General features: G+C 36.5%; 1 protein-coding gene across 1 annotated transcript in view; it reads right to left on the bottom strand.

Annotated features, from left to right (window-relative positions):
- MYH15 (myosin, heavy chain 15) overlaps positions 1 to 23,170 on the bottom strand; it is a 171,122-nt gene that overhangs the window by 92,069 nt on the left and 55,883 nt on the right. The window contains 7 exon segments of the mRNA XM_012645946.1: positions 2,732 to 2,774; positions 2,777 to 2,876; positions 5,244 to 5,420; positions 6,477 to 6,719; positions 9,746 to 9,854; positions 9,856 to 9,999; positions 22,369 to 22,503. Coding sequence (XP_012501400.1) covers positions 2,732 to 2,774; positions 2,777 to 2,876; positions 5,244 to 5,420; positions 6,477 to 6,719; positions 9,746 to 9,854; positions 9,856 to 9,999; positions 22,369 to 22,503 — 951 coding nt within the window.

The following is a 23,170-nucleotide window of genomic DNA, read 5'->3' as shown; positions in this document are numbered from 1 at the left end:
GAGATACCTTAAAGAGATACAAGTAGAATTACCATTTGTTCTAGGAATCCCATTTCTGGGCATGTACCCAAAAGAACAAAAGACACTCTATGAAAAAGACACCTGCACCCGAATGTTTATGGCAGCACAATTCACAATTGCAAAGATGTGGAAACAACCCAGGTGTCCATCAATACATGAGGGGATTAATAAAATGTGGTATATGTGTACCATGGAGTACTATTCAGCTTTAAGAAACAATGGTGATATAGCGCCTCTTGTATACTCCTGGATAGAGCTGGAATGCATTCTATTAAGTGAAGTAACCCAAGAATGGAAAAACAAGCACCACATGCACTCACCATCAAATTGATATTAAGTGATCAACACACAAGTGTACATATAAGAATAACATTTATTGGATTTCGGGCAGTGGGGAGGGGGGAGGAGGGGATGAACATATGCATACACAAAGAGTGCGATGCGCACCATCTGGGGGATGGACACACTTGAAGCTCGGACTTGGGGGGGAGGGGGCCAGGGCAACATACGTAACCTAAACATCTGTACCCCCATAATATGCTGAAATAAAAAAAAATGGCCAGTAAACCAAATCAACTGCTTGTTTGTGTCGTTGACCATTTTTCTATAGGTCATTCATCTAATTATGGAACTATAGATTTTCTCTTAATATTCTTGATATTTTTAATATCTGTTGCAAAATTTCTCACATTATAGCTTATCTCAATTTTATTTATATTGGCTTTTATCACATACCCGTTTAAAAATTTGATGTAGGAAAATTCATCAGTATCCTTATATGTCTTTGGTTTCTTGTGACTTGTTCAAGATGACTTAACCTGTCAATTTCCTAAGACTTATCACCTATACTTTCTTCTAATATTTTTAAAATTGTAATAAGAAGACTTAACATAAAATCTACCCTCTTAAAAAAAGTTTAAGTGCAAAATACGGTATTGTTAACTGTAGGCACAACGTTGTAAAGCAGATCTCTAGAACTTAGACATCTTACGTAACTGAAACTTGACACCCATTGAACAGCTTCTTCCCACTGGGATCCCCCCTCCTCCAAGACCCTGACAACCACCATTGCATGACTTTCTATGAGTTTGATTATTTTACATACCTTGTATCAGTGGAATCATGCAGTATTTGTCCTTTTGTGACTGGCTGATTTCACTTAGTATAAAGACCATCGGGTTCATCCATGTTGTTGCATGTGATAGGATTTCCTTATTTTTTAAGGCTGAATAATATTCCATTGTATGTATATACCACATTTTCTTTATCCATTCATACATCAATGGATATATAGGTTGTTTCAACATATTGGCTATCGCAAATAATGTTGCCTCTTCTAATGGTTTTATAGCTTTGTTTTCACACTTGAATTCTTTCATGCAACTGAATTTTGTATGTATGAATAGTATGAGGTAGGAATCTAACTTTTACATCAGAAGATGAATAGCTAATAATCCCAACACCATTTATTAAATGCTATCCTATTATCACTGTTTTGAAATGCCATTTTTATCATGTATGAAGTTTCAAATACATATAGGTCCGCTTAGAGAAAAGGTTTCACAATAAAGTTACAACTTCCTACAAATATAGATTTCTAAAATGCTGAAACTCTTTTACCTGCGGCCTACAAGGACATAAAGCATCATTTTCACTTTGCTGAGTTGAAATATAATGATCAAAATTGAATGCTAAGGAAACTCTATCATTTTGCCTTTCATTACATTTGGAAGGTCACTTATTTAATCTTCTCTAAACACCTATTAAGTTCAGTAACTCATTAGCAGAATATTAATCAAGCTGTGCCAAGAGCATGTATAATATTACACAAACAAGAAAACTAGAAGTTCATAGCTGGTCACTTGATTTCCCTCTCTTTTTTTTTACCGCGGACCCCACCCATCGATATGCTACTAGCTTTAGCCTGAATTTATCTTAGTCTTGGACCTGTTTTCCCCCCTCTCATTTGGTATAATCTAAATAAGTTGAAAATTCCTAATGGTTAAAAAAATCTAAACAAAAGATGACTAAAGGGACAGGTGAGAAAATCCATCTCACTGATGGATTGAACTGAAAATTTCCCTAATTTTGATCATTTTCATGTGTTGCTTTAGATTTTGAGAGTTAATATTTATATAGTAAATTATTTGATAAAAACTACATAAATATTAATGAAGTTATATCTGATAAACAAATATTTAAATTATCAAAGGGTATATCAGACCAGAATCAATTATTTTTTCATATTTTATGACATTGGTCACATCATGCGTCAAAGCAGTGAGCCATTTTTACTTTTGCCTTGTAGCGTCAAATTCCCAATAACTCACATCTTATATGCCCTTAAGTGCAGCCCCTCGACCGAATCCAAACTTCACAGAACAAATCCTTTTGAACAGATCCCTTTATTAAAAGGATTCGTTCTGTAAGATTTGGATTCCATCAAAAGGCCACACTCAAGGATCCAGAAGGCCACGTGTGGCCCCAAGGCCACAGGTTCCCTACCCCAATTTCTAGATTATTATATGGTTGTAAAAAGAAAGGAAATCCATAAAGTCCAGCAAAGGAAAAATCCGTTTCCTAGGCTTGTTATCCTTGCCTTTGTTCTTAAGATATCTAGCCCTGGAGTACCAGGGATAAATGAAATGAGAGAACTGCTACTTCCCACAAAGGTCTCCCAGAATGTCACGCCAACAGAAAGGTAGCTTACTTCCTCAGCCTCTCCGTTCGCTGCAGCTGGCCGCTGGCCAAGTCTCCGTACTTTCCTGGTTCAGCTTTAAATCGCTCTCCAGTCTGCACATCTCCCTTTCACAGTTCATTCTCACTTTTCTTTCCTGCTCAAGGGCACTCTCAAGCTGACAAAAAGAAAGAGATTATTTAGCCAAATAAATAGGTACAGTTTATATTTCACTAGATGTATTCATTAACCCCTTGCCTCCTGGAAAAAGAAAGATATAAGCACCGATTCTGTCAATGATGCCCACTTACATATATTTCAAAATAAATATTGTGTGTTATTGATAGGTTACCAAAAGAATCTAGAAGTCACAGTGATGAAAGAAAACTTTAGAGATTACGGAATTTGAGTTCTGTCCTAGGGAAGGAACCAATAACAAATGGCCAGTGAGCCCTTGTTTTATCTCTTTCCAGAGACACGAAGCTCACTTCTTCACGTGGCAGCTCATTTCATGGGTGAATAAGTCCATTTGCTCGGGAGTACTTCTTCATAAGCAGCTAAAATATTCTCCGTAAATTCTATCCAGAAGTACAAGCTCTGTTCCCTGGAGCAATGCCAAACAAATCTGTCTCCACGTGATCATCCATGAATATTTGGCAGACCTCCTGGGCATCACTGACCCTTTCAAACACATTCTCATGTGGCATCCTCTGGTATCCACCTGGTATCCTCTTTCAGTCCATAACATTATGTAGGATTCTGGTTCCCCATCAAGCTGGTCAGAACATTCTAGTTTTGTCTGTATTAGTATTGCCACTAATGACGTAGAACTTAGTTTGGCAGGAAGCTAGATAACAGTGACAATATGGCTTTTTGTGTATTGATATATTTACTTTACAGCAACGGAAGATTTTCTGTAGCCAAAGATATGAAATTCAAATTGGGAGAAAAGGAGAATTTCTGGAAATAATATATGTAAAAACCTGAAGGTAGAGAGATGTACTTCAGGTGCTATAGACTGAATGTTTATATCCCTTCAAAATTCATGTGTTGAAATCCTAATCCTCAATGTGACAGTGTTGGGAGGTGGTACCTTTAGGAAGTGATTAGGTCATGAGGGTGGAACTCTCAGGAATGGGATAAGTCCTTATAAAAGAGAGCCCAGAGAGCTCCCTTGCTCCTTCTACCGTGTGAAGACACAGCGAGAAAGTGCCTTCTATGGACCAGGAAATGGGCCCTCACCAGACACCAAGTCTACAATGTTGTAATCTTGAACTTCCCAGGCTTCAGAGCTGTGAGAAATAAATTTCTGTTGTTTATTTGCCACCCAGTTTGTGGTATTTTTTTCTACCACCTGGAATGGACCGAGACACCACTGTGCGTGAATGTGGGTGTGTGTGTGTGATATGCATTCACAAGCACACACAGAGACGTCTATAAATCTTTATATTGAGGCTGTGTGAGATATGCAATTAGTTAAAATAGGAAGAAATGTAAGACAATTAACAGGTATTCGAGGAAACTGATAGAGAAGTGGGAGAGAAAAGCAGATAATAAAAAAAAACACCTACCCTTGTCAGCAGTTTTATAAAGGCTAAGTTTTGGGGACTAATGAGAACATGAATGAATATGCTATGCCAGTTGGGGAGGGAGAAGAAGGATTATGAACCTACACATTGAGAATGGTCGAAATCACCTTTATTTCACTGGGTGTTTAGAGGCAGAACAGGGACATAATCTTTAGAATCTTACAAATATTTTCATTTTTTTTTTCCCCCTGGCTAGAGTGCCGGTGTCAGTCTAGCTCACAGCAACCTCAAACTCCTGGGCTCAAGTAATCCTCCTGCCTCAGCCTCCCGAGTAGCTCTGACTAGGCATGCACCACCATGCCCAGCTAATTTTTTTGTATATATATTTTTAGTTGTCCAGCTAATTTCTTTCCGTACTTTTTTAGTAGAGACGGGGTCTTGCTCTTGCTCAGGCTGGTCTCTAACTCCTGAGCTCAAACGATCCACCCGCCTCGGCCTCCCAGAGTGCTAGGATTACAGGCGTGAACCACCGCGCCCAGCCAAGTATTTTCCAATAGTATGAGTAGAACACACAGTTTGTGACTTACATGTCTTTCAACTATAAATAAATAGCACACCACTGGAGACACTTGGTCTTTAATCCCCCAATACCAGTGTCAAATAGAATACCAGTGTATCTGTGGGGCAAAATACCAGGTTCTGTGGGAGCTAAGGGGAAAAGCCAGCCACCCAGAGGGATAACCCTTTACCATTCAGTTCAATGTTCTCCCATTGCCCAGGGTTAAATGAAAGTTGCATTTAAAAACTGACAGATTACATGCTGGGGCTTTCTTATACTGCAGTAGTTTATTGTAGGTTAAGAAAAAAAAAAAAAAACCTCTATTTTTCAATAATGAGAGAAACAAACTATGCTACTAAGTTTTCCTGAAACTGTCAAGATAAATTAACTAAGTAAAAATTGGAGGTGTGTATATATGCTGACAGATAGCTAACTAGCTGGATAAATCGCGACTTACCTCATGGATTTGCTGTTCCAATTTTAAATTTGCTTTGCTCAAGTTGAGGAGCTTCTCCTCCTCCAGGTGCAGGTCATCCAGGGGCTGCCGATGCGCCTGCTGCACCACCTTGTTTGCTCTGTTAAGTTCGCTAATATCCTCATTTAGAATTTCCACTTCCTCAGTCAGGTTCTTGACCTGTGGGAAGACGACAAGGACAGCTTCATTAAAGCCACCACTGGAAAGTTGGGCATAACACTAAGGGTCATCATCTCTCTTCTGCACTCCAGAAAGCTCATGAGGTAGCCAATGTCAACAAGAGCCACACTTAGCCAAATTCCTGCTATACCTTTTAAAACTCTGAATTTACTTTTGCTTCCACAAAACATGATCTGTTAATGGCGTAGTTAAGAAATGGGGTATTCTGGTTAATCAAATATTATTAACATAGCTCATTGGATGACCAATTATTCCATGTCATTATTTAACAATAACAACACTAAAGGGAATTTAGCTTTCTTTTGAGGATTCAAGGGGCATGTAGTGATCGTGTTGTACCTCAGTGTCCCAAGAAAGTGGCAGTTAAAGATGGGTTCCAGCTGATAGAATTTGCAAAAATGGAAGCTGGACACATCGGGTCCATGTGCTTTTTATGAAAAAGAATCAATAGAAATAAAAGGCGCTATTTAATCATCTACCAAAATTAGTGTCATATTGGAGATTTGGTGTTTAATCACAAGTTCGATACGGACTTCTTACTATCTTCAATCCCCACATAGATGTGCAAGTTAAAACCCTCAACTAAAACAAGCAAAACACCAAAGTCTTTAACTGGAATTAAAGTGACATCTTCAAGGTCAAACTCTAGACCAATGCCAGAGCTGGGGATTCAGGCACATCCCAAATCATCTTTTAGCAAACCATATCATGCTCACTCTCCTTCCAAAAAGGAACAATTCAAGGCCCAATGAAACCATTTTGCTCTTTCTATTAGATTTCGGATGCTATAAGATTGGAACAAATGAAAATGTTTCATTTGGGAGATTAAGTGGGTTCTATAAGTTCAAACTGGAAATTTGAATTGGAACAGCACAGTTCATCAGACCCTTTGCTTTATGCCAGCTCTGACTCCCAGTGCTGTAGAGTTGAAAGCCACTGTGTTAATTAACTTGAACAGAGCAAGGCTGGTACTGGAGCCTGATTTGAGAGTAGCATTCCAGCAGCTAGGTCTTCTTAACATTATAGAAAAAATACCTTGTGCTCCATAGCACGCTTCTCCTTCTCTGACTTCACCAATATTGTTTCCAGGTCATCGATTTCTTTCTTCAACTCAGAACATTCATCTTCGAGTTTCCACCCCCTGGCAGTCAGCTCAGAATTTATCTCCTCTTCTTCCTCCACCCGCTCAGACAGCTCCTTTACTCTGGCCTCCAGCTGGATCTTGGATTTAATCAGCGGCTCGCACCGCTCTACAACATTTGCCAGGGTCTCTTGCTCCTGCCATGATGAGGAGAAAATTGTTGCCAACAGCTGGAAGTAATTTATCAGCTAGGCGAAAATGCTGCTTAACACATAGCAAAGAGATAATTGCCTGCCCTCTGCCCAGCACTTTCACCCACCTTTCCTAAGCAGCTGAAATAATATTCCCAGGTCACTGATCCTATTGCTGAGAAGTGGAGGAGTTGCTTGTGTTTAGAGGTGCTTTCCATCTTCCAGGCCCATTCAGTAGATTAGATTACCTCTTCTAAAGCACTTAATAGAATCCTGGTGGCCTAGAGGAGCTAACATGCCTCCAAAAATCAGTAGCGTGCTGCTTAAATCACGGCTTCTGGAAGCATCCATGTGGGCACATAGTTTGAGATTGATACCTGCTCAGAATACGGTCTTTTAAGAAAGCAGTGTTCCCTCAGACAATGGAACATTGCATTGGAACATTATTATAAATGCAATGATATACTTGTTTAATACATACATATATCTTATAATAAATTGAGCTGAGTTATATTTTTTACTCATAGGCTGAATTTAGAAATCATAAGTTTACTTTGCAAGTCACTAACTAGATTTCACTATTATTTCCAACTAAAATTTTTGCCTCCATGATTCCACCAGCAGTAAATTCCACAAGTTAGCACACATACAGCATAAAATACTCTTTCTTTTTATCCTTTCAGAAGCAGTTCCTCCAGCTCTTACTGAGTGACTCATTGTTCTTATATTAGAGGTCAAGTGAAAAATGAAGGAGCTTTTTGCTACAGGGCACCTTTCATAACATTAAAACTCTTTAATTTGTCTTCTTTAGAGGCTAAATAATTCCTCTTATTTGTGAGCAAGTTCTTAATTGCTGTAGGTCTCATTGCAATATAACTTCACATATATCTTTGTGCTCCATCTCTAGACCTCATCTGTTCTCCACAATATGCCAGTTTGGCCAATTTATTAGCTATCCATTTGCATCACTTAAGTCATGTCAGCTAATTAGATCAAGAACAGGAAAAAAAAAAAAAAAGGTAAAGATCTTTCTAGGCTAGTGGCCTCTGGGTAACTCCTGGCTAGAGAATGGCTGCTTGCCCAACACACAAGGCTCAAAGAAGAACAGATGGAGAGAAGTAGAGATTAGCAAATCTTCAACCTCTCTGAGGACCCAAATGAGGGGCTAAATTAAAAAGAAATATCAAGACATTTAGGAATGGTCCATGCAAATCAGAGAAGCTTCCAATGTATGGGAAATATTGGGGACACTTGATCTTAGTTCACCCCGGGGTGATAAACAGAGCAGTTATTTGCTGCATTCCATTCAGCATGTATACAGGACCTGTCGCCATCTCTGAAAGAAGAGGACAGTCCAATCAACCATCAATGATCCTGTCATTAAACATGACAGCAGGATTTGGGGACCAGTTGAGCAATGGTGTGGCAGTTTAACAGCAGGAAGATCCTTTCCCCTATGGCAGTTTTTCTTTGACATACTCACAATGTTAATTGGAATGGGTTCACTCAGTTCTGCTGGAATTTTGACTAAGTGAAGGATTTTAAAAGAATCCTTGTTTCTTTGATCACGTTTGTGCTTAGCTGTGTTCCTTAAAAATAAATTATAACAAAATATTTCATAGGTCTGTCAACTTCTTAATCACAGTTAAAATTCGAACTCATCTCAGCCTTCCCGGGTTTGCTCTGGAATTTGCTTCCATGTGTTTCCCATGCTCCCCATTACCTACCACACCCTGCACAAGGTGGGTCCACTCTTAGCTCCTACATCACCCCAGGTGGCACTGGCTGCCCTCCATCAACAGGAAGAATGATGGAAACTGGGAGGCCAGGTATCATCCAAAGCTACCTCTTCCTTAAGGATTCTTAGAATTTCTTAAAGTACGTTTGAATGGGGCCTAGGAATTTGTATGTCTAACAAGGATTCCAGGTGAGACTGGTACACACTAAAGCTTTAGAATCACTTCCATGTTAACTATGCATCAGAAATGTGAGATTGCTTGTAAAGTCTTATGCGAAATGTGACCTGCTTGCACATTTGCAGATAGCATAGCTCCAAAATAAAAGAATAACTTGGAACAGTCTGAAAGTACTAATTTTTTTTCTGTTTTCAATAAGTTTAAAAATAATTATATTTGGACCCAGCATTTTTCAACTTAGCCCTGTGCTAAGTGGGAAGGACAGTATAATAAAAGTGGTTAAAATCTCATCCCTGCCCTTTAGGATGTTTAGGGATCACAGTAGTCCAGGTGGCTGGGGAGAGGAATGTGAAAGGGAGTAATAGCATATTAGCCTCAGACTGGAGACAGGCCTCAGGACCAGGGGTTTGGAGCCTAAAATGTATACATTATAGAATCTGAAGGTTGCTCATCAGGGAAGGAATACAGTGCTTTATTTTTTAAGACAATTGTTCTTAATCCTGACTGGATATCAGAATCACTCACACAGATTCACTGGACCCATACAGGGCCTGCTTAATCAAAATATCTGAGTGGGGCCTAGGCATCTTTCTTTTTATTTTTTAATGTTTCACAAATGAATTTGATACAAACCCACAATTAAGAACTGTTTTAAGAACTCAACTCATTAGTAATGTTGATTTGGACTAGAGAAGGGTAGGTAGAGAGACCATAATCAGGAAATCCAACAAGCACACACAGCATTAATCCTGAAGTCTTAGCCAAGCTTTTCTCAGGACCTACTAAAATCCTGTCTGCTGATTTGCTAACAGGTCATGGGCTACCAACAAACTTCAAGACACAGAGCTTCCTGGCTCCCAGTGATAGATTACAGTGCTACTATATAATAAAAACCCACTGATAATTTGTCCCTTTTCAAAAGACATCCTGATAATGAAATCAATTCACTGTGAAATAGGGTGTCTCTTTAAGTGTTGCCATTGTCTGTGTTTTATAGAATAAAATCTTGTTATTTGAAGAGCTGGTGCTTCTATTTCTTTCAAATCAACACTGCCTATGAAACAAGGGAGTCTAATTAAAAGCATGATTTAAGGAACAAATAGTGGAGCCACTGACAGCCTGCAGCTGAAGAAGAAGGTCATTCTTTTCCTGAATGAGGGAAACTTGCTTCGCTTTCAGTTCCTCCGTCTGAGATTCTGAATCCTCCAAGACTTTTCGCAGTTGCACACTCTTCCTTCAGTTCGGCTCTCTCCTCTCCCACTGCCACAGATTTAACAAGAGGCTTGATCTTGAAGAAAAGCCTCACCCAGGGCCAGTTTATCATAGCCATGAAAGCTCTTATGTTCCATTGGATCAAAAGAAGTGCATCCCTAAATCAGGAGAGAAAAAAGAAAAGCAAGTTAGCCCAGATGGTAAGAGAATTATTTTTCAAATTAAGATCCTCAATAAACACGTCTTTTTAGGAGTCATAATAAATTCTCATTAGTCTTCAAAGCTCTTCTATGCCTGGATTCTCACGTGATTCTGTTAAAAGCTCTTTTGACAGAATCAAAAGGGATTTCTGGGGCTAGCAATATTGTTGACTAGGTGTCCTGAAAATGTTCCCTGTACAAACATTTTTTAAATGAGAGCTGAGCCTAAAAGAGAGTGAGAAATACAGAGGGTGCTAAAAAGCTGAGCAATAAGTAAATGCATGTACAGCTTGGCCATCTTCATGGAAGAAAGCAGCCAATCTTGGTATTGTAAGGGTTTGTATTTTCACATCCATGTGTGTAAAGAAGCTAGGCTGAAACTTTCAAATAATTTTACCCTTCATGAAAGGAGGACTGAAAAATCCACCCACTAGCAGAGAGATGTTAAAGAGAAGTACATCTGATTTGGCCTGGGCGAAGAAAAAAATCTTCAGAAATCGTTCTTACCATGGTCCAACACCACTGAAGTATATTTGAGGTTTAAATTATATTACCTAATTGGTGTAGAAATATCCAAAAAATAGGCATGATGATTTTTTTACACTAGTAATAAATATCCTTTGGACCCTTGGGGTAGGAAAATACAAAAGTACACTGAAAAAAATACCCAAAACCAAGCACCAGACATTCTCTTAGATAAAGCCCCCTGAAGATGAGCCAACAATCCAAGATTACAAAACATATATATTTAAAAAAATCAACCATCAGTGAAGATGAGCACATGTAATAAAAAATTTGATTAAATCCCTAAGAGTTTCTAATAACTGAAACTTCTGATGGATAATATAAAAATTATGTTAAAAATTATTACAGGAAAGAAATTTAAAAACAATAAAATGGAAGAATTAAGCAGCTAATTAGACACACTGAAATAAAAACCTAGCAAATTAAGAAAAGAATAAACCCCACAGTCCCAGGCCTCAGGCTGGCACTATGGCCCGAGGCTCCAGGATGGCTCTCACTGCCCCAGATACCAGGCCTGCCCCAGTGCCAGTACATGCAATCCAAGACTGCAGGCTTGCCCTCATGGACTAAGACTCTAGGCCCACCCCCATGGTTCCAAGCTCCAAGCCCACCCTAGTAAACCTAGGTATCAGGCTAGCCTTCACAAAGCTAAGCCCCAAACCTGTCCTCATAGACCCAGTCAATAAGTATGCCTCAGTAGACCCCAGCACCAGGATGGCCCCATGGACCCAGGCTCCAGAGATGCCCTCACAGGCCCAGTTCAGATCTATCATCATGAACTTAGGCACCAAGGCCTGCCCATGCATATCAAGCTCCAGGCCTGTCCCAGTTGATATACAGCCTCCAGGCTTATCCTCATGGACCTAGGCACTGAGCCTGATTGTGCACTGAAACTGGCACCAGGATAGCATGCCCCAGGACTCCAGCAACAATCACACTCACAGACCCTGCCAGCTAGCATTCTCAGATTCTCTGACCAAAGTGGTAAAGATCTTTTCCTGCTGAAGCCAGCCTATAAAGACTGGAATAGGTACCTAGTTCTTCAAATGTACAAACACCCATGCAAGGCCGCAAGGATCATGAATAATCAGAAAAACATGACACCACCAAAGGAAAAAAATAAAGCTCCAGTAACCAACCCTAAAGAAATGGAGATCTATGTACTGACAAATCAGACATGAGAGGGAGCAAGAGATTACAGGTTCCTGAAACAAAGGTCGGGGGGACAACTGGACACCTGGGGAAGTTAAGGATGAAGGCCTAGAATCTCTAGCTAGGAAGTCTAGTGAAGGTCTTTCTCAGTCAAAGACAGTCCATAAAGACAGGGAGGGGGATTGTTTCTTCAAATGTGCAGATATCAATGCAAGAAACACAACCAGGAACATACAACATAATAAAAATAATAAAATAAATCTGCAATAACCCACTCTAAAATGGAGATCTATGAATTGCCTGACAAAGAATTCAAAATAATCACCTTAAAGAAGCTTAATGAGCTACAACAAAATGAAATTAGGAAAATAATACATGAACAAAATGAGAAGTTCAACAAAGAGATAGAAACCACAAAAAAGAACCAAGCAGAAATTCTGGAGCTGAAGAACACAATGACTGAACTGAAAAATTCCACAGAAAGTTTCAACAGCACATTCAATCAAGAAGAAGAAACAGTGAGCTTGAAGACAGGTCATTTGAAATCACCAATTCAGAGGATCAACAAAGAAAAACAAATGAAAAAGAGTAAAGAATGCTTATGGCATTTCTGGAACACCATCAAGCTCACCAATATATACATTATAGGAGTCACAGAAAAAGCACAGAAAGAAAAAGAGGCAGAAAGCTTATTTAAAGAAATAATGACACAAAATTTCCCAAATATGGGGAGAGAAATGAGCCTCCAGATCCATGAAGTCCAAAGAACCCCAAATAGATTAAATCTGAAGAGATCTTCACCAGACACAATATAATGAAATTCTGAAAAGTCAAAGACAAAAAGAGAATTTTGAATATAGCAAAACAAAATCAACTTATCACATATAAAGGAACCTTCACGAGACTGTTAGCATATTTCACAGCAAAAACCTTTCAGGCCAGGAGAGAGTGGTATGATAGATTTGAAGTGCTAAAAAGAAAAAAAAACAAAACTGCCAACCAGAAATGCTATAACCAGCAAGGCTGTCCTTCAGAAATGAAGAAGAAATAAAGACTTTCCCAGACAAACAAAAGCTGTGGGACTTTATCACCACTGCCTACCTTACAAGAAATGCTAAAAGTTCTTCAAGTTGAGACAAAAAGATACTAACTAATCACATGAAATGATAAAACTCACTGTAAAGATAAGAATAGAATCATATTCAGAATACCATAATACTGTAATTGTGGTACATAGTCATTTTTAACTCTAAAATAAAAGTTAACATACAAAAGCATTAAAAATAACTATAGTTAAAATAATTGGTTAATATATACACAACATAAAAAGATATAAATTGTGAAATCAATAACATAAAATGTGGGGAAGGAAGTTAAAGTAAAGAGTTTTTATATGCAGTTGAAGTTATTTTTAGCTTAAGATGTCAGCTATATATAAATATATGAACCACAAGAGGTTTTCTGTAAGCCACATGGTAATTACAAAGAAAAAATCTCTAGTAGGTATACAAAAGATAAAGAAATAAATGCATATCATTACAAAATCATCACATCACAAAGGAAGGCAGAAAAAAGGAAGAAAGGAAAAAAATAACAAAATAATTAAAAACCATTAACAAAATGCAAATAGTAAGTTCGTACCTATCAACAATTACCTTAAATGTAAATGGAAGAAATTATTTAATCAAAAAACACAGAGTGACTGAATGGATAGAAAAATAAAAACCAACTATAGGCTGCCAACAAGAGACATATTTCAGCTTTAAGGACACTCATAGGCTAAAAGTGAATGAATAGAAAGACATTCCATGGGAATGGAAATTTAAAAAGAACAGAGATATTTATACTTACATGAGACAAAACAGACTAAAGAGAGAAATAGGAATACAATAATAGTAGGGGACTTCAATAACCCAGTTTTAAAAATGAATAGATTATTCAGACAGATAATCAATAAGGAAATAGTGGACATGAACCACAATGTAGACCAAATGAACCTAACAAACCTATATAGAACATTCCATCCATATTCTTTTCAAGAATACATGAAATAATAACCAGGATAGATCATATGTTACACCACAAAATAAGTCTTAACAAATTTAAGAAGACTGAAATTATATTAAGTATCTTTCTAAAGCTCTGCAAAACTAGAAAACAATAATTTGTACGTATGTATGTGTGGGGGGGGATTGGAAAACTTACAAATATGTGGAAATAAAGACACTCCTGTACAACCAATGAGTCAAAGAAGAGATCAAAAGGGAAATTTTAAAAATATTGAGACAAACTAAAATGGAAACACAACATAACAAAATTTATAGATATAACAAAAAGCACTTTTAAAAGGGAAGTTTATAGTGATAAATGACAAAATAAAGGTATCAAATAAACAATTTAACTTTACATCTTAAGGAACTAGAAAAAGAAGAATAAACTAAGCCCAAAGATAGCAGAAGAAAAGAAATAATAAAGAAAAAATAAAATAGACAATAGTTGGTTTTTTAAAAGATAAACAAAATTGATAAACCTTTCACTACACTAAGAAAAAAAGAAGACTCAAAATTATAAATGAAAGAGAAAACATTACAACTGATACCATAGGAATACAATGGATTATAAGAAACTAATGTGAACAATTATATGTTCACATTATGCCAACAAATTAAATAACCGAGAAAAAAAATGGATAACTTCCTAGACACTTGCAACCTACCAAAACTGAATCATGAGAATATAGCAGACATGAACAAACCAATGAGTAAGAATAGCGAATTAGTAATCAAAAGGCTCCCAACAAAAAAAAATATCCCAGGACCCAGTGGCTCCACTGGTGAATTCTACCAAGCATTTAAAGAAGAATGCCAATCCTTCTCTAACTCTTCTAAAATAATTTAAGAGGAGGGAACACTTTCAAGCTCATTTTAGGAGGCCAGCATTACCCTGATATCAAAAGTAGACACAGACAATAAAGAAAATTAGAGGCCAATATTCCTCATATTCCTGATGTAGATGCAAAAGTCTTCATCAAAATACTAGCAAATCAAATTTAACAGCACATTAAAAGGATCATATACCGTGAACTCTGGAATAGAAGAATAATTTAATATATGAAAATCAGTAAATGTGATATACCTCATTAACAAAATAAAGGATAAGAATCATATGATCACCTCAATAGATGCAGCGAAAGTATTTGACAAAATGTAACATAATTTCATGGTAAAAACTCTCAACAATTTAGGTATAGAAGGAATATATCTCAACATAATAAAGGCCATATATGACAAGCCCATAGCTAACATCACACTGAAAGGTGAAAAACTGAAAGCTTTTCCTCCAGGAACAAGACAAGGATGCCCACTCTCAACACTTTAATAAATATAGTACTAGAAGTCCTAGCCAGAGAAATTAGGCAAAAAGAAGAAATAAAAGACATCCAAATCAGAAAGCAAAATGATAAGCTGTCTCTGTAGATGACATAATTTCATATATAGAAAACCCTAAAGACACTACCAAAAACCTGTTAGAACTGATAAATACATTCATTAAAGTTGCAGGATACAAAATCAACATATTAATACAAAAATCAGTAGCATTTCTATGCACTGGCAATGAACTAGCCAAAAAAAGAAATCAAGAAAACAATCCCATTTATAATATCATCAAAATAAAATAAGATACTTGGGAATATCAATAAATTTAACTAGGGAGGTAAAAGATCTATATGCCAAAAACAATAAAACATTGATGAAAAAAATTGAAGATACAAATAACTGGAAAAAATATCCTGTGTTCATGAATTGGAAGAATTAATATTGTTAAAAAGGCCATAGCACCCAAAATGATCTATAGATTAAATGTGATCCTTATCAAAATTCCAACGGCATTTTTTATAGAAATAGTAAAAAATCCTAAAATTCATATGGAACCACAAAAGACCCTGAATAGCCAAAGCAATCTTGAGCGAAAGAAATAAAGCCGGAAGAATCACATTACCTGATTTCAAAATATGTAATCAAAACAGCATGGTAATAGCATAAAAACAGACATACAGACCAATGGAAGAGATTAGAGAGCCCAGAAATAAATCTATTCATTTATGGTAAATTGCAACAAAGGTGCTAAAAACACACAATGTAGAAAGGACAGTCTCTTCAATAAATGGTATTGGTAAATTAAACATCCACATGTAGAAGAATAAGTGGACCCTTATCTCATCTCACACCACATACAAATACCAACTCAAAATGGTTTAAAGACTTAAACAAAAGAGCTAAAATTGTAAAATTACTGGAACAAAACTTAGGGGAAAAGCTTCTTGACATTGGTCTGAGGAATAATTTTATTTTTTAATATGATGCCCAAAGCACAAACAATATAGGCAAAAATATACAAATGGGATTGCATCAAACTGAAAAGCTTCTGTGTAGCAAAGGAAACAATCAATGAGGTGAAGAGACAACCTATTGAATGGAGACAATATTTGCAAATCATATATCCAATAAGGGGTAAATACTCAAAATATATGAGGAACTCAACTCTATAGCATGAAAATAAATAACCCCATTAAAATGTGCAAAGGACTTCATAGACATTTCTCAAAATAAGACATACAAATGGCCAATAGTATGTGAAAAAAAAATGTTCCACATCACTAATTATCAGAGAAATGCAAATCAAAATCACAATGAGATACCACCTCATACCTGTTCAGACGGCAATTATGAAAAAGACAAAAGATCAGTGCTGGTGAGCATGTGAAGAAAAAGAAACCCTTGGACACTGTTGGTGGGAATATAACTTGATATAACCTTTATGGAAAATGGTATGGAAGCTGCTCAAAGCATTAAAAATAGAACTAGAATTTGATCTACCAATCCCACTTCCGAGTACATATACAAAGGAAGTGAAATTAGTATCTTGAAAAGATATCTGTACTACCATGTTCATTACAATATTATTCACAATAGCCACGATATGGAATCAAATGTCCATTGACAGATATAGAAAGAAAATGTGGTATATATAAACAATGGAATATTATTCAGCATTTAAAAAAGAAAATATTGTCATTTGCAACTACATGGATTAAACTGGAGGACATTATGTTAAGTGTAATGAGCCAGGCACAGAAAGACAAATACTGCATGATTTCACTTATATTTGGAACATAAAAAAATCAAACTCACAGAAGCAGAGAGCAGAATGATGGTTGCCAGAAGAAAGCAGGGAATAGGGAGCTGGGGATGGGGTAATGGGAAGATGTTGCTCAAAGGGCTCAATGTTTCAGTTAGGTAGGATAAATAAGTTCTGAAGATCTAATATACAGCATAGTAACTATAGTTACTAATACTGTATTGTATACTCAAAATTTGCTAAGAGAGTAGATTTTAAATGTTCTCACCACACACACACAAAAGATAACTTTGTGAGGTGACAGATGTTAACTTGTTTGATTGTGATAATCATTTCCCAATGTATACATATATCAAAACATCAGATTGTACACCATAAACATATACAATTTTTGTCAATTATATTTCAATAAAGCTGGAAAAAGAAAAAATAAATCCAAAGCAAGTGAAAGAAAGGAAATAATAAAGATAAGATCAGAAATTAATGATCTAGAAAACAAATAAATTTTAGAAAGTGCTCTATTAAATAGACTAAATAGACAAACATTTGGTGTGAATGGTAAAGAAAGAGGAGAGAAGGCACAAGTAAACAATACTAGGAAAGATATAACCCATAGCCAACATCATAGTGAATGGGCAAAAGTTGAAAGCATTCCCCCTAAGAACTGGAACAAGACAAGGGTGCCAACTGTCACCACTTCTATTCAACCTAGTACTGGAAGTCCTAGCCAGAGAAATCAGGCAAAAGAAAGAAATAAATGGCACCCAAATTGGGAAAGAGGAGATCAAACTATTCCTGTTTGCTGATGATCTCAGCAATATACAAGATATTTTCTTGTATCTAGAAAACCCTAAAGACTCCACCAAAAGACTCCTGTAAATGATAAATAAATTCAACAAAGTCTCAGGTTACAAAATCAATGTACATATATCAGTACCATTTCTATGTACTAATAACAGTCAAGCAGAGAGTCAAATCGAGGACTCAATACCATTCACAATAGTTACAAAGAAAATAAAATACCGAGGCATATACTTAACAAAGGAGTTCAAAGATCTCTGCAAGGAGAACTACAAAATACTAATGAAAGAAATCGCAGATGACACAAACAAATGGAAAAACATCCCCTGCTCATGGATTGGTAGAATCAACATTGTTAAAATGTTTATACTGCTCAAAGTGATTTACAGATTCAATGCAATCCCCATCAAAATACCAGTGTCATATTTCACAGATCTAGAAAAAATAATCTGAAACTTTATTTGGAACCAAAAAGACTCTGAATAGCCAAAGCAATTTTAAGCAACTAGAATAAATCTAGACACAACACATTACCTGACTTCAAATTATACAAGGCTATAGTAACCGAAACAGCATGATACTGGTATAAAGGTAGAGACATAGACAAATGGAACAGAATAGAAAGCCCAGAAATAAAACCAGCTACCTACAACCAACTGATCTTCAGCAAAGCATACAATAACACACACTGTGAAAAGGAAGGTCTATTCAATAAATGGTGCTGGGAAAATTGCATAGCCACATGCAGAGGAATAAAATAGGACCCCTGTTTCTCACCATATATTAATACAAAAATTAATTCAAGATAGATTAAAGACTTAAATGTAAAGCACAAAACCATAAACATTCTAGAAGAAAACATAGGAAAACTCTTCTAGACATCAGCCCAGGCAAAGAATTTATGACTAAGACCCCAAAGGAAAATACAGCAAAAACAAAAATAAATAAATGGGACTTCATTAAATTAAAAAGCTTCTGCACAGCAAAGGAAATAATTAACACAGTGAATAGACACCTACAAAATGGGAGAAAATATTTGCAAACTGTATAGTCCAACAAAAGACTGATATCCAGAATCTACAGAGAACTAAAATCAGCAAGAATAAAAACAAACAACCCCATCAAAAGGTGAGAAAAAGACATTAATAGAAGTTTTTCAAAAGAAGATAGACAAACGGCCAAAATAAATATGAAGAAATGCTCAACATCGCTAATTATCAGGAAAATGCAAATTAAAACTACAATGAGATACCACTGTACTCCTATCAGAATGGCCATTAGTAAAGTCAAAAACAATAGATGCTACCATGCTTGCAGAGAGAAAGTAATGCTTATACACTGTTGGTGGGACTGCAAATTAGTACAACCTCTATGGAAAACAGTATGGAGATGCTTCAAAGAAATAAACATAGACCTACCATTCTATCCAGCAATCTTACTGCTGTGTATCTACCCAAAGGAAATAAAGTCATTTTATCAAAAAGACACCTGTGCTTGGATGTTTATTACAGCACAATTCACAATTGCAAAGATGTGTACTCAACCTAAGTGCCCTTCAATTCATGAATCAATAAAGAAAATGTGGCTTATATGTACCATGGAGTACTACTCAGCTATAAAAAGGAATGAAATAATGTTATTTGCAGCAACTTGGATGGAACTGGAGACCATTATCCTAAGTGAAGTATCTCAGGAATGGAAAACCAAACACCACAATTCTCACTAATAAGTGGGAGCTAATAGATAGATATATATAGGCACAAAGCAATATAATGGACATGAGAAACCAAGAAGGAGGGAGGTGAAAGGGTGCGTTTGGGATAAAAACTTACCTATTGCGTACAATGAACACTATTCTGGTGATGGGCACAGCAAAAGCCCTGACTTAAGCATTACACAAGATATCCATGTAATAAAAACACTTGTACCCCCTTAATTGATATCTTGAAATTTTAAAAAATCAGATAATATGGCAGATGAAAAGCAATTACAGGTCAATCTTATTCATCAATATTTTTCTTTTTACCTACAAGAAATCCATTTTATTTTTTTTAATTTTTTTTTATTTCGGCATATTATGGGGGTACAAATGTTTATGTTACGTATATTGCCCTTGCCCACCCTGCCCCAAGTCAGAGCTTCAAGTGTGTCCATCCCCCAGACAGTGCACATCACACTCATTATATATGTATATACCCATCCCCTCCTCCCCCCTCCCACCTGCCCAACACCCGATGAATGTTATTCCTATATATACACTTAGGTGTTGATCAGTTAAAACCTTATTCATGAATATTGATGCAACAATCTCATGACAATATCACAACCAAACCTATCAATGTATGAAAAGATAATATTTCTTAGCCAAAGTGGCTTCAACATTTTTTGAAAAATCTATTAATATAATTCAACACATTTATAAATTACTTTAGCAAGACTATATAATTGTTTCAATAGATGTAGGTAAAGAATTCAATTATTTTCCAGATAAAAATTCTTAACACAATAAAATGGAAGGAATGTCCTTCATACAATAAAGCATATCTATAAAATACATTTCAGAAAGCATCATTCTTTAAAGGGAAATGGTAGCTTTCCCCAAAGTCAGTAATATGACAAAGTTTGGCAAAAGTTTTAAAGTCTGAAATACCACAAGTTAGTGAGAATACAGGGAAAGGGATTTTCCTGTACTGCCAGTAGAGAGTAGATTATATTGGAAAGCATTTTGGCAATGTCATGCAATGTTGAAGTTGTGTGTAACCTAAAACCTACTAATTCGTGCCCTAGAGAAGTGTCCTCAAAGTGCGTGCCTTGGACCAGCTGCTGTCCACAAACTGTTATCAGAGAATGGGGCATTTTGAGTAATGCTGCACTCAAGAAAATCTTACATATATGCACGGAGAGACATTTACAAAAATGTCACTGCAGAACTCTTCGTAATAACAAAAAAATTGGAAATAAATATACTTGAGCTGGAAAATGGATAAATAAATTGTGTTACATTCACACAATGGAATACTATACAGCAGTCAAAGTCAATAACCTAGGGCCAGGTGCAGTGGCTCACGCCTATGATCCTAGCACTTTGGGAGGCCAAGGTGGGAAGATCACTTGAGGCCAGGAGTTTGACGCCAGCCCGAGCAACACAGTGATACCCAATCTCTACAGAAAATAAAAATAATAAGCTGGATATGGTGGCAAGCACCTATAGTCCTAGCCACTCGGGAAGCTGAGACAGGAGGATCCCTTGAGCCCAGAAGTTTGAGGTTTGTCACTGCAGTGACAACGCCACTGCAGTCTAGCCCAGGGAACAACACAAAACCCTGACTCAAAAAAAAAAAAAAAAAAAAAAGCTGTATATATATCTCTCTCAATAATCTAGCCTAAGAAATATAACAATGATATATTTCAGAGAATAATACTAAACATAAAAGACAAGCTTCGGGATAATACACGCAGAATATTATTTACCTGAAGACTAAAAACATACAAAGTCATGTTATATTTTAAGGATATCTGCATGTCTAGTAAAGGTATAAAAACATCCCTTTACATGATTTATGTACAAAACATGGAATGTTAAACAAATTCATGATCTGGGGAAGGAGAGGTAGGACTTGGATCAAGGGAGAAATACAGAGGGGCTTCAACTATGTATGCTAATTTTTTTTAAAAAGTTGTTAGCAATTACAAAAAAAAAATGTTAAGAATTTATATACCTTGATGATGGCTCCATGAGTATACATTATAATATTTTCTGTACTTTTTTATGTGTTTGAAATCCTTCACAATCATTTTTGAAGTCATAATTTAGAAAGAACGGATCTTTAAAGGCCTCATTCTAGAGATGAAGGTGAACTGCTGAGAAATTAAGAGTTTACGCAGCGGCCCTAGAAGCCATGCTCCGACGCCACACTGACCACTGCACAGGAAGGTCACAGAAGACCCTTAGGGGTTGTCTCTCTCATATCTCTGACGTCACCATGTAACGATCTTTTTCTTCTTTCGGGAAACAGATAGAATTAACAAATTGTCAATTAAACAAGTTATGTCAAGATCTGCAGACCTTTCTCCAGAAGATAAACTATGCTAAGGAAAAAGTAAAACCATTGCAGAGTCCCTGGCTCACAGCCCCTTTTTTGGAGATTTTGCTAGTTTGCTTTCCATGATTCCATTAAAGAACAGACAAAACCTACACCTAAGTGCCAAAATGTGGTGATAAATGTCTCCAGTGAACCTGCCTGAAAGAGAGTAAGAAAGTTATGATTACACATCACCAAGAACAAGGGTTTCTGACCCAGGGGAGGTAATAAAGTGGTCATAACAACTCTTCTCTTTGAAGTAAACTTCCCCACAGAGTTGGCAGTGGAAGATATGCAAATCTTCCCAGGTCTGTTTCTGTTACAAATTGTGAATCATACTACCTTCAGAGATCCAGACTTCTCAGAACATAAAGATAATTCTCCAGGGGAAGGCTGGAAGCAGTGCAAGAAATATCTGAATTATGCTTATATTTGGTTGGGTCAGACAATAAAAGCCCTTTGCACTTTATCTTTTTGGTGTACCATGATTTAAAAGTTTTTAAGACCAAGACTCAGCAGAGGAGTCAGCTCTTTAACCTTGGCCTATTAAAAGCCAATGAGATTAGGTCACATCGGATGAGGCATATTATTACTAGAGCAGTAAGGGTACAGGACAGGCATAGAATACCTTTCTTCCAAAATCTTCTGGAATTTGATTCGCATCAGTTTGCCCTGTGTTCTGGCTTGGAACAATGTGAAGACTTTAGATAGTCTTTCATCTCTCATTGCTTCCAGTTGACTCAGAAATCCAGCTTTAAAAAAACACCTAAAAGAAGTAAGTCAGTTGTTAGTTCCACTCATAATGGGTATTGAGCAAATGTCTGTTGAACTGATCATGTAAGCAATTGATGTGTTCCTTGGGACAACTTTATCAATTCTATTTCTCGTTAAGTTTTATTTAATGGGTAAAATCTACCTCCTAGAAAGCTTAATTTTATAAACTTAAAATTTGCAAAAAAAATTTTTATTTAATCCTATAGTTATGTTGGTTGCTTAAGAATTTAAACTCTTCTTCCCTTATCTGTTAATAATGTCTAGATTGTTCAAGAAACCTGGTTTAAGTTTTAAGATGGGCCCACGCATGCAGTGCTCCAAAGTGCCAAGCAAGGTCTAAACACTTTTTCTGTAAAGGGCCAAGTAGTAAATATTTTAAGAGTTCGTAGGCCATATACAATCTGTGTAGGATATTCTTCTTTGTTTTTGAACAACTCTTTAAACATGTAAAACCACTGTTAGTTAGTGGGTCATATAAAAAACAGGCCTTGTATATGGCTCTTAGGCCATAGTTTGCTGACCCCTGCTCTAGAGGAAGACACTTTTGCCCTAGGCATCAAAGAATACACATAAATATTTTTTCAAGAATAATTAGTAACAACCAAAGTGAGGTGAGTAAGGTACCTAAAGCACTCTAAGTGCCTCCATAAAGTCAC

The sequence above is a fragment of the Propithecus coquereli genome, unplaced genomic scaffold (genome assembly GCF_000956105.1).
Source record: "Propithecus coquereli isolate 6110/MARCELLA unplaced genomic scaffold, Pcoq_1.0 Scaffold105, whole genome shotgun sequence".
Classification (NCBI taxonomy): Eukaryota; Metazoa; Chordata; class Mammalia; order Primates; family Indriidae; genus Propithecus; species Propithecus coquereli.
The sequence above is the reverse complement of the archived record's forward strand: the minus strand, read 5'-3'. Positions and strand labels throughout refer to the sequence as shown.